This window comes from Bufo gargarizans, chromosome 1, assembly GCF_014858855.1.
Source record: "Bufo gargarizans isolate SCDJY-AF-19 chromosome 1, ASM1485885v1, whole genome shotgun sequence".
NCBI lineage: Eukaryota > Metazoa > Chordata > Amphibia > Anura > Bufonidae > Bufo > Bufo gargarizans.
Window position 1 is genome coordinate 264,098,562 of NC_058080.1, and position 12,322 is coordinate 264,110,883.

A 12,322-nucleotide genomic window follows, 5' to 3' on the forward strand; every position below is an offset into this window, starting at 1 on the left:
CCTAATATCAGTCTTATGTTCATATTCAGTTGTCATACTAAATGGTGCCCCTCGTTCTATTAATGGTTGCAGTATGTCCATGTCATAACACAAATCGTTTATTTGCTCATTCATTTTATCAATCTTGTCATCCAGAGGAAGGACCACATCAGATACAGTTTTGTTTAAGACATGCATAGTCTCTTCAGCTCCCTTTAACTGCTTCTGGAAATCATTCTTGCAAGTTGAAAATCTGTCTTCACAGGCTTTCTCAATCGATTGCCTCTGAAGATCCAACATTATTGTAAGATTATTGATTTTGCCATCTTGTGAATTAATATCATCAAATAGTGAAAGCATCATTACATTCTGCTTTTTCAATCTTTCTTGCAAAATAATAAGATATTCAGTTATATTATCATTCATAGGATTACTTTCTACTGAGACTGTTGGCTCCTTTGTATGTTCCTCAGTTAACATTTGACTATGAATTTCTCTTATTTTGCTTAGAGTGCTATTCAATGACTCAAAATAGTCCCTGTTTCGTGATTTCTCATGTTCTAATTCCTTTTCTAGTGCCAAATGCTTTGCCTCCATTTCTTTAAAAGACGTTGTGCAAACAAAAGCTGTATTTTTTAAAGTCTTAATTCGATTCTTGAGTTCTACCACATCGTCCATCGTTGCCTTGCTCTCTTCTTCTTGTACACACTTCTCATGGGTAGAGATTATTGTATCATTCAATGTTTTCACAAATTCCTTGGTCCTTTCAACGTCTAAAGATATTTCAGACATACTTTTATACAGTTGAGCTACTGTTTCCTTCATGTCTTCCTGCAGCACTGTCAGCTGATCCTTAACTATTTCTTTGATTAGGTCAGTAAAACTTTTCGATTTCAAATCTAAAATAAAGGAAGATAAAGGAAAATAATTAAAGAGGACCTCTCACCATGAAATTCAGTGCAATCGTAGAGAGCATACTATAGAGAAGGAGCTGCTAAGCAGATTGATTTATAGCTTTATGGAAAAAGATTCAGCAAAACTTGTCATTCATTTAAATCTCATTTCTCTCTAAATTCAGTTGCCCAAGTGGGAGGACTTATCAGATAGATAGTTATGTATACACATTAATACAGAATTAGCTGCCAATCAATGAAAAGACCGCCCATTTGGCTACTGAACTAAGAAACTGCAGATATTTCATGTATCCATTACAAATTTTGCTGCATCTTTCCCCATAAAACCGTATTACACTCTGCTCAGCTTCTCCTACTCTATAACACACTGCCTGCAGATCGCACTGCGTATTATGGTAACAGTTTTTCTTTAATGTACCTACTTTAATTTTGATTTGAGTATGCATTAGTCTATTTAACTCAGTGGAAATTGACTCTAGTTCATACAAAACATCACAAATTTTGCATTTATAGTACAAAAATGACTTGTAAATCTGTAGGTAATTGTTGCTGTTCAAATGTATGTATATGGGCAGTATGCTCACAAAAAGCACACTGAGCATATTAACTGAGGTTCTCCAACACACGATCAACAGTGCAGAAAGAGATTGTTGCTTCTTCATAAAAAAATGAACATTTGCGTCTAGCATAAGCAGAATACAATGACAATCACTAGGTTTCCTTTAATGTAATTTGGAGAATAATATCAGGGGCTGTGTTCTATTAGTAGAATTTCTGTCCAAGTTCCCACAATAGAGAATTACTGATTAGAGAACCTGTCACTGTAAAATGCAGCGCATTCTCGGGGCAGCATGTTATAAAACAGGATGAGCTGACGAGATTCAGTAGAACTTTTGAATTCTACATTTAAAACTCCCCTGTGCCCCCAGTGACTTACAGCTCTCTCTGCAAAAGCTCTATCAATCACTGATAAGACAGCCTCCATGTACAACTGAACAAAAAAAAAAAATTACGTTTTGCTAAATCTTTTTTCACAAAACTATATATATCAATCTGTTCAGCTCCTCCTGCTCTATAACAAAAAGGTTCTCTAATTTAATTATGCTAATTAACAAATACCTTATTAAAGCTCTCTAAATTGTTAGAGGGGAGTTCATCATTCATGAGTCTCTCTCTCTCTCTAAAGTACTCAATGGGCATATATGGGTATCATTCAATGTTTCTTTTTTCCTCGCGGGTGCAATGCGTTTTGATTCGTTTTTCACGCTCGTGATAAAAAACTGAAGGTTTACAAACAACATCTCCTAGCAACCATCAGTGAAAAACGCATTGCATCTGCACTTACTTCCGGATACAATGAGTTTTTCACTGAAACCCTATTCACTTCTATGGCCTCTTTCACACGGGCGTCCCGAATTTGCTCCGGATGCATCGCGCGTGCATTGTGGGAACCCCGCGCGAGTGCACACGCAATTTCAGTCAGTTTTGACTGTCATTGCGTTGTTCAGTTTTTATCGCGCTGGTGCAATGCGTCTTGCACGCGCATGATAAAAAACTGAATGTGGTACCCAGACCCGAACCCAGACTTCTTCACTGAAGTTTGGGATCGGTGTTCTGTAGATTTTATTATTTTCCCTTATAACATGGTTATAAGGGAAAATAATAGAATTCTTATTACAGAATTAGTTACTAAAATGTGGCTTGAGGGGTTAAAAAATAAATAAATAATAACTCACCTCATCCTCTTGTTCGCACAGCCGGCATCATCTTCTTTCTTCTTCTTTCAGGACCTGCAAAACGACCTTTTGATTACGTCATCACGCTTACCACGTTGTGAGCACGGTGACGTCAGTGCAGGTCCTGCTGAATGAAGACAGAAGATCCTTCTATCTTCATTCAGCAGGACCTGTGCTGAAGTCACCACGCTCACCACGTGGTAAGCGCGATTACGTAATCAAAGGTCCTTTTGCAGGTCCTGAAAGAAGAAGAAAGAAGACGATGCCGGCTGCGCGAACAACAGGATGAGGTGAGTTAATTATTTTTTTTTTTAACCCCTCAAGCCACATTTTAGTAACCATTCTGTAATAAGAATTCTATTATTTTCCCTTATAACCACGTTATAAGGGAAAATAATACAGTGATTAGACTTTAATGGGGTTGCTCATCCCTATCATCTCCTAGCAACCATGTGTGAAAATTGGTTCAAATCTCCCCCCTTTCCCCAAAATCAAAATAAATTACCAATAAAAAGTATACACATAATGAGCATCGCCACATGCAAAAATGCCTGTACTATTAAAATATAGCAATATTAATCCCATACGGCGAATGGCGTAACGCAGGAATGTCTAACCTACGGCCCTCCAGCTGTTGCAAAACTGCAAGTTCCATTATGCCTGGACAGCCTACAGCTTTCAGGGCATGCTGGAAGTTGCCCTTTTGCAACAGCTGAAGGACTGCAGGTTGGGCATCCTTAGTGTAATGGAAAAAAAAATTAAAATGGGCAATTTTTTACCCCCAAAAATGAAATAAAAACTGATTAAAAAGTCACACACACTTCAAACGGTATCATTAAAAGAGTTAAGATTGACCCCAAAAATGAGCCCTGACTCATAAATAACTACAAAAAAGTTATAGGGGTCAGAAATGTTGATGAAAAAAAAACTTTTTTTCATGGTTTTTTTTTTTCTGTATTAAAGCGTAAGAAAATGTGTGGTATCATTGTAATTAAACTGACATGGAGAATAAAGGCAAAAGGAAAATTTAACTGAATAGTGATTGCCATATAAAATAAAAAATGTAAAAATAAAAAAAAATGCAGAATTGCGTCTTTTTTTCCCCAATTTCACCCCATTTAGAATTTTTTATTCACCACTTCCATCTACTTTGTATGCAACCATAAATGGTGCCATTAGAAAGTATATCTTTTCCTGCAAAAAATAAGCCATCATATGGCTACGTGAACAGAAAAATAAAAAAGTTATCACTCTGGGAAGGCGGGGAATGAAAAACGAAAATGCAAATAATAAAATTGCAAGGTCCTCAAAGGGTTAAGTCATGGTTAATATAAAAAAAAATTATATATTAAATCACACAACATATAGTATATGACAAACTAGATCCACACTTCTCCCCATTCATTGCCCTACTTATTCTGCTAGATTCTATCCAGGCTGGCAGCTCAGGGGGCACGTTCTTTCTGCTTTAGATTTTCCCTGTAACCGCCACAGGTTCTAACAGAAGTTATGGCTGGTGGCAGTTGAAGACTAAAACTGAGAAGTGAAGAAAAGAACAAACAGGAGGTGGCGCTGTACAGATACATTTTATTGACTAGCTCAGTGGCACCCAGGATCCCCGCCAATCAGCTGTTTTGAAAAGGCAGCGGTGCTCCTGTGAGCGTCGCTTCCTCCCCCCAGCTTACCAAGCACAGCACCGTACATTGTATAGCATCTGTGCTTGGTATTGCAGCTCAGCCCCATTCACTTGCGATCAATGAATGTGACATCACTGGCCTAGGAAAAGAAGAGAGAAGGCCGTGGCGCTCAGAGGAACAACTGATCATTGGGGGGTCCCGGTGTTGGATCTTCACCAATCAGATACTGATGACCTATCTAGTATGACACTGCAGTAGATACAAATCAGAAGCAGGTCTAGATATTTAGGTGCCCAAGGCAGAAGTTTCAGGATGCACAAACACACACTTGTTGCTTATTCTATCAAGCAATTCCCTCTAGAAGGAGGATCTTATTACTTATATTGGCTGCTTGTCACGTAGCAAGTCTATTTCTTTTTGACTAATGCTGTTCCCACACCAATGAGCACTTTAATGCAGGTAAAGCATACATTGGCTCCCTGGCCACCATTACTTACAGCATTATCTGCACTTTGACACAGTGTCTGACTAGCTAAGAACTTTGAAGGCTGATTTAAATTTTTTTTAATTTATTTTTTTATTCATAATTTGTGCCCCCTCCTCAGTGAGGCCCTAGGTGGCCACTTCGTTTCTATTGTGCTGGCCGAGTAAACTGCAGGAGAAATTTCATTTTTAAAATCAACAATCCTGAATTTGAGATAAACATTGTTTCAACGTTTTTCCATCATAGAAAAAATACTAAAACATATGATTTACCTGAAGTGGTTTGATGCACATTTACCTTTAAGGACTGATGGCAGATTTTTCTCCTTATCTGCTTCGTTGATTTTCTCTTCCAGAGAATACAGTGTTCTGTGCACATTGCTCAAGCTTGATGAGATATTTTCAGCATTCCTTTGGAGAAGAATTAGCTTCATTTCTTGGTTGTAAATCTGTTCAGTCAGTTTTTGCTGCAGTGCTTCATAACATGTTGTAGAACAATAAAACAAAAGCTATTAGTTTAATATGATGGATCTAAAAACCCTAGCAGAATCAATTGGCATCAATTCTCTGGCTTTATCTTTATCTCTTTAGAGGGACTTTTTCTATATTGTTTGTGCAAAAATAAGTGACTGATGATGGGCTCCGACAAGACACTTTCACTTAAATTATTGCTAACTACTATAAAAAAAATCATAGTAAGCAAAGGCACAAAAGCTAGCTGGGCCTAATTTGTCAAAACAGTCTCTCAGAAAAAAATTCTGATTTTCAAGGCCATGCGTCCCACAGATGGAGCTCCAATAGCTGATATGGGGAACTTAGAAAGAGGGAGCCAAGCTCAAGTTGGCTTTGAACCTGAGGCCTGATTCAGAATCTGTCACCACATCACTCGTGATGAAGCCTTCTTACATGCCAGATGCACGCTGGCCAGAAGATTCTAATGATCTTTGTTCTATATCCATCTGAGGCCACCATTGTGGAGAAAACGGGTGTTTTTTTTAATACTAATGGTACCTTGCTGCACCCGAGGCTCCTCTCATTTTCATTGCTAGCCGCGCCCCTACTGCTTTGACTGACAGTGCTAGGCAGTGAAGACGTACTCGCTCCTGGCCCTGAAGTCTTGCAGGAGCATGTTCAACACACTTGCTGTACAGGGATGGAGCTCTATTTGCTCCAGTAAATAATGACCATGGCATCCAGGTGGTTAAGTAGAATAAGGGGGTTGCCTCTGAGTGAACGTGGACGATGGTATCTTAAAAAAGGGTCAAAGGGCTACCATGGCTATAATGTTCAGTTTATTACTGACAGTCAATAATGCCTTGGAATACTCAGGTTACCAATGCTTTTTATTAAAGATGAGAAGTCCCCTAGCCGGACTAAAGAAAATGAATTAAAACATTTTGATAAAATCAATGAAAAAACAAAAAAGTTATGGACCTTTGACTGTGGAAGTGTGAAAAAGAATTGAATTCTTGTTGCCAAATAAGGCCCATTCTTTAAAGGGAGTCTGTCATCACAGTTTCACCTTTTTAACCCTTCCCATAGCTTTCTAGCAGCATTACAGTTGATAAAAACTTTACCTTTATAAGCAATCGTGGACTTATAAACTGGCTAAAATCATCTTGGTAGGATATGCAAATGAGGGCTCGCAAGTGCCCAGGGGCGGTGTCAACCTCGTAGGTGCCCAGGCAGCTCTGCCTTATCGTTGCTTCCCACCGCCCAGTCTTTCCCTCTGCCCGCCCATCCTTTCCCTCTGCCTGCCCATCTTCTTACTTCTTCTCTCGCCGAGATCCCGCTCCTGCGCGCTGAGTCCGTCGGCCGGCGCATGCGCATGCGCACTAACTAGCTGCCTGGGCACCTATGAGGTTGACGCCGCCCCTGGGCACTTGCGAGCCCTCATTTGCATATCCTACTAAGATGATTTTTGCCAGTTTTATAAGTCCACGATTGCTTATAAAGGTAACGTTTTTATCAACTGTAATGCTGCTAGAAAGCTATGGGAAGGGTTAAAAAGGTGAAACTGTGATGACAGACTCCCTTTAAGGTGTTAAATCCGCTGCCCTCTAATGATAATGTGATGACTGTTGGATCTGTCATCTCATTATACAGCAAAGCAGACAAGCGAGCCACATGAAACAGAAAGAATCAGTCTATTTTGTTTGTTCTAGTGACTATTGTAAAAATTTGAATATTTCAAGATACAGATTGTCCTATTAAAAAACACCAAGAAAAACAACAAAAATTTAGAAAAATATGGTTATAATAAACACTTGGAATTTTCTGATGATACATTCCTTTAATAGTCCTTCAATGAAGGTTAAATCATTTACTTTGTAAGTAGACAAATTAAAGCTTTGATTAATCTTGTTTTTAGCTCTTTATATATTTGAAAATGTCTTTTCGTTTGTTTGTTTTTTCCATTAATGGACAGGTCAAAATAAGAAATATCTTAATTATATCTTAATTGTAATATATCTTACAAGAGAAAGAATCTGCTTCCTTCTACACTTATCGGGCTCATCACCTGTTCCCCCTCCTCTTCACTAACTCTCAATTCATTGCACCGATCATTCTTTAGTGAAGGGCTGCCTGCTCACTGAAGAATCAGATTACGTAGAATTCTATGGAGAGGGGGGTGAAGGAGGAGAAGAGATGGACTGCTGGAGACACACAAACACAGAAACTGCTGCTTGCTAGTAAGTGATTTACTGTCTTAACCAACTTCCAGATAACTGGTTAGTTCTATTGGGTAATATCCTTCATTACTGATGCTTCTTCTGAGGGTGTGCTATATGAAGTTAGAGAGTAGATTTTTCAGTTTTTCCATGTTCTGTATATGGAAAGACTTGATCCCAGCTAGCCTCCAACCATTTGCTCAGAAATGTCATAAAATGGCTAGAAATGTTGTTATTCCCCATGTACACCTCTTAGGGCAGCATATTCTGGAAAATTACCTGAAATGACAGTTACATTTTGTTCTATAATAATGGATACCATGACTATTTATCTTTCCGCTTATTAGGTCTTCATTGTAGTGTATTTTGGGCTGAACAAATTTTTGACCATTATGATTTATATGATTTATAATTAGAGATGACCGAATTTTTAAAAAATGAGATTCGCCGGTTCGCCAAATTTTTGGGGAAAAATTTGGTTTGATACAATTTTTTTTGTGGCAAATTACATTAATAAACAGCTATTTCCTGGCTGAAGAGAGCCTTTATAGTGGTGTAGAACACTATGCCTTTCAGTAACACACATGGGGAGTCTGCTGTGGTAGTGAAATAATACTGTGAGTCAGTATGACATGCAGATGACAGGCATCACACTTAGAATCACTGCACACTTTACTTACTTGGGCAGTCATGGGGCCAAAACTGGTCACATAACTCAAGTATGAACTCAGCCCTACAGGTCGTCTGATTCCACACAGATGTATACAGAACCTGTTCTATTAAACGCTTATACAAGTAGAGCCCCCCCAACGGAGTGGAGAGGGTGTCAGCAGTAAGTTTGTGTTGACGTCACTGATTAATTTGCCCTTCCTCTGATCCATCAGAACAATTACCCACAAAAACGGATCCTGTCTGTGGAGAATACACCTTCACTCGGTCAGCATTTGCTCAATAATCCATCAGTATTGCTAATTAGTGATGAGCGGCAGGGGCAATATTAGTATTCGCATTATTTCACAAATATTTTGTAGAATATTTGTCAAATATTCACAAATTCGAATATTCGCTATATTCTCCATTCTTTTTTTTTTACTCGAAAATCAGCAAGGTAATGATCGCATAATATGCGAATATTACGCGATCAATACAGGCGTGGGTCAAGAACGAATATAGCACTATAGAATATAGTGCTATATATTCATTTTTAGAATATTCGTCATAAATCCTCTCTACTTCTTGCTTGTGGGCCAATGAGTCATTGGCCCAAAAGCAATTTAAGCAGGGAGGAATCATGACTTCAGATGCAAAAAATGACGAATATTCTAAAAAAACAAATATATAGCACTATTTTGAATATAGTGCTATATATTTGTTTTTTAGACTATTCGTCATTTCTTTCCATCTGAAGTCATGTTTCCTCCCTGCTTAAGTTGCTTTTGGGCCAATGACTGAGGCGGCATTGGTGGGTGGAAATCCTGGCTGATCCATGCTTGATTCATCTTGACAATTAAAGGTTATCGCCTCTTTTAGACTGAACAACGCACATCTACCTGGGACTTCTGAGCAGACTACTTATGTAGCTGGTTCCTACACTGCCCTGAAAATTGTAAGCTTAGGTAAGTCCAAGAGAGGTGGTATATTAGTGTTAGGGACCCATCTGCGGAAGCCACCTTGACGCCTGGTATATGGGCCCTGATACACGTTTGATCAAATATGTGCGCTAAGAGCTTCCATTGACTCATTTATAGTAGGTATGATACCACTTTTATTTAGAATGATCCCCATTTCTTAGCTCTATTGTTTTTATGTATAATGGTGTGCAGTCATTTTCTTTTTTATCAATCATGTTTGCTTGATATCAAGATGGCCATGACAGCCTCTTCGCGAGCAAATGGATGAGGTGAGTATTATTTTTTTTACACAAATTAACCCCTGAAAGGCTTCAATTTTAATGTCAGATGCTGCAATCAGTGATGAACGTGGCATCTGAAGGGTTCAATGAATGGGGGGGGGGGGGGGGCAGTGCCATCGGCGTTCCCCGTCATTGTGCCTGCTACAGGGTTAGCACTCCAGCTCTTGACTCAAATTTCTTAACTTATCATGTTATCTTGAGACAAAAGCCATTGAAAAGCAATTGAAGGTGTTTGCTTAGATTAGATAACACAACTTAGAAATCTCAGAAAACAGGTGTTAACCCTACTCCATCCGTACATACAATGGAATGTGATTCGTGACAAATCAAATTTCTTTGTGAAATTCGACAAAGCAGCCAAATCGAATTTAAGATATCTTTGCTAATCACTAATGATCGGGCTTCAATACTGTTAGGCCAGAAAATCCCTATAGCCAACTCTGTTACACTTTTATTAAAATATATATTATATCTCCATAGCATATAAACATCATTAAAAGGTTTACCTGGGTCATACGCTGAAGTTCTCTTATCTTCAGGATCTACCTCATTAATGGCAAGGCTGCTTTCTGCCTGGTTCCGATGTACCTGTTTTTGAAGCTGTGGAGCTAAAACCAAAGTAGTAAGGTTGCACTTATATTGCTGTTTATTTCTGTGATGGTATTCTATACCAAGAAACGCTAATTACTTAAATCATTATAAGCTTGAGCCAAAGGCCCCCATACCCCCTGCATCTACCATGTGTCGTTTAGAATATTGGCATCTTCTTAGTTTACAGAGGAGCCTTTGGGCTTAACAGAGTACAATGTATGGCAATTCTAAATGTCAGTGGAGTATAGAACAGTCTCATGAGTGTAGACAACATAGGGATATTATGTGGGAAAAGCATTTAACAATACTACTGTACAACTTAGTATAGCATATAGCAATAATCTATGTGTGTACTGTATAGCAGTATTACTTGTGTGTATGTTATATAGCAGTATTTTGTGTGTGTGTGTACTGCCAAAATAATCTTGCACATAGCATCCTAAAGCTTTATGGGCCCTTTACACGGGACAACAATTGAAACAATGATCGCTAATAGCGTTGGGCGAGCATGCTCGGCCGAACACAAGTTCGGCTTGAGTATTGCTTTGTTCAGACGAATATCGCGTGTTCTCGAGTCAGTGTATTTAAATCTAATTTAGCATTTATTTCTGAAAAGTTTCTGGCAGGATTTAAACTCACAACCTTCTACATTATAGCCAAGAATGTTAACCACTACACTATAGAGCTACATAGCCATGTACTAAAAGAAAAAACAATATAAGACTTCTGCTGTATAGGAATACTTACTACTAGTGAGTATTCCTATATAGCAGAAGTCTCATATTTATTTTTTATTTTTTTACATAACTGGCCATGCAGCTCTATAGTGTAGTAGCTAACATTCTTGGCTATCATGCAGAAGATTGAGAGTTTAAATCCCTTCAGAAATTGAGGCTAAGTTTAATTTTAACCTATGTATACGTTTTTAGCCATAATATATTTACATATATTATTATATGTTTAGACTATATAATATATTATAATATATGTAAATATATTATAGCTAAAACATCAGTAGTAGTTTCCCACATATTATGCATTCATATAAATCAGAAGTATGATTATATATATATATATATATATATTTTAAAATTATATAAATATAATTTTACCTCTATTTCTGTAAAGTTTCTGACGGGATTCAAACTCACAACCTTCTACATAACAGCCAAGAATGTTAACCACTACACTATAGAGCTGCATAGGCAGTTACCTAAAACAAATAATAATAATAATATGAAATGTCTGCTGTATAGGAATACTCACTAGTAGTAAGTATTCCTATATAGCAGAATTCTCATATTTTTTTCTACTTGAGCACTTTGGTGCTCGACCAATACTAATCGCTAACCGACGTTACTTGTAACGATGATCTTGCCATGTAAATGCACCACAGCCTACCCAATGAACGAGCAAAACACTTCTTCATTGGGTAATTGTATCTTATGTGCAGCACAGTAGGCAGATTGTGCTGTGTAAACACAATCTGATGCCGAGAAACAAATGAGACAATATGGGAAAAGCAATGGCATTAGCGATCGCTCCTCCCCATACTGTGGTGGAGCTGGAGGAGATCGGGGCATGTAAATGCAGCGGTCTCCTCTGCTAGCAATCAGCAGATTGTCGCAAAGGAACGCTTACTTCCCGACAATCTGCTAGATTGTCCTCCCGTGTAAAGGGACCCTAAGGCTCTTCCCATTTACATATAATGCATATTTGGGCATCAAGTATTTGTGCATACAGTATCAACTATCTATCTATCTATCTATCTATCTATCTAGTATGTTCTGCACAACTTTGAAGGTTGCTGTCCCTGCCATTGCAGAGTTTACAATTTGGTAGAATAGAGACATCTGGTGGTTATGCAAGTGCATGCAGTATGCATTAAAATTGATTTACTACTTTTAATGTTATTATTACTCCTCGACGCTCAGATCTTCTGATTTTCAATCTTCTGAACAAATTTTTGTTCCTAGATTTATACAATATATATTAGCATAGGTAAAAGCATAACATAAAGTTAGTCCAAACCTGTTACTTTGCACTGGTCTCCACTATACCCTGGGCAGCATTTCCACTCCAATGATGTCAGTATTTTATGTTTCAGTCTATACACAGGCTGCAAAATCACTCGACTCCTGAATGAATATAAAAAAATACTGAATCTGGGAGACAAAAGTATTCTTAAAGGGAATCTGTTATTAACTTTATGCTGACCTCACTGAGGGCAGCATAAAATGGTGACAGAAATGCTGATTTCAGCGGTGTGTCAATCATGAGCTAAAAGTAAGTGGTTGCTGAGAACCAGCATCATAATCATTGCAGCCCAGGCCTTGAAAAGAGTCAAATCTACCTGAGAAGAGTCATGGTTATTCATAATCTCCTGCACTCTCACCCA

At 38.1% G+C, this 12,322-nt stretch overlaps 1 protein-coding gene across 1 annotated transcript in view; it reads right to left on the reverse strand.

Moving 5' to 3' along the window:
- Positions 1-12,322, reverse strand: part of MMRN1 (multimerin 1) — a 143,793-nt gene that overhangs the window by 14,218 nt on the left and 117,253 nt on the right. The window contains 4 exon segments of the mRNA XM_044302791.1: positions 1-878; positions 5,048-5,224; positions 9,840-9,941; positions 11,956-12,062. Coding sequence (XP_044158726.1) covers positions 1-878; positions 5,048-5,224; positions 9,840-9,941; positions 11,956-12,062 — 1,264 coding nt within the window.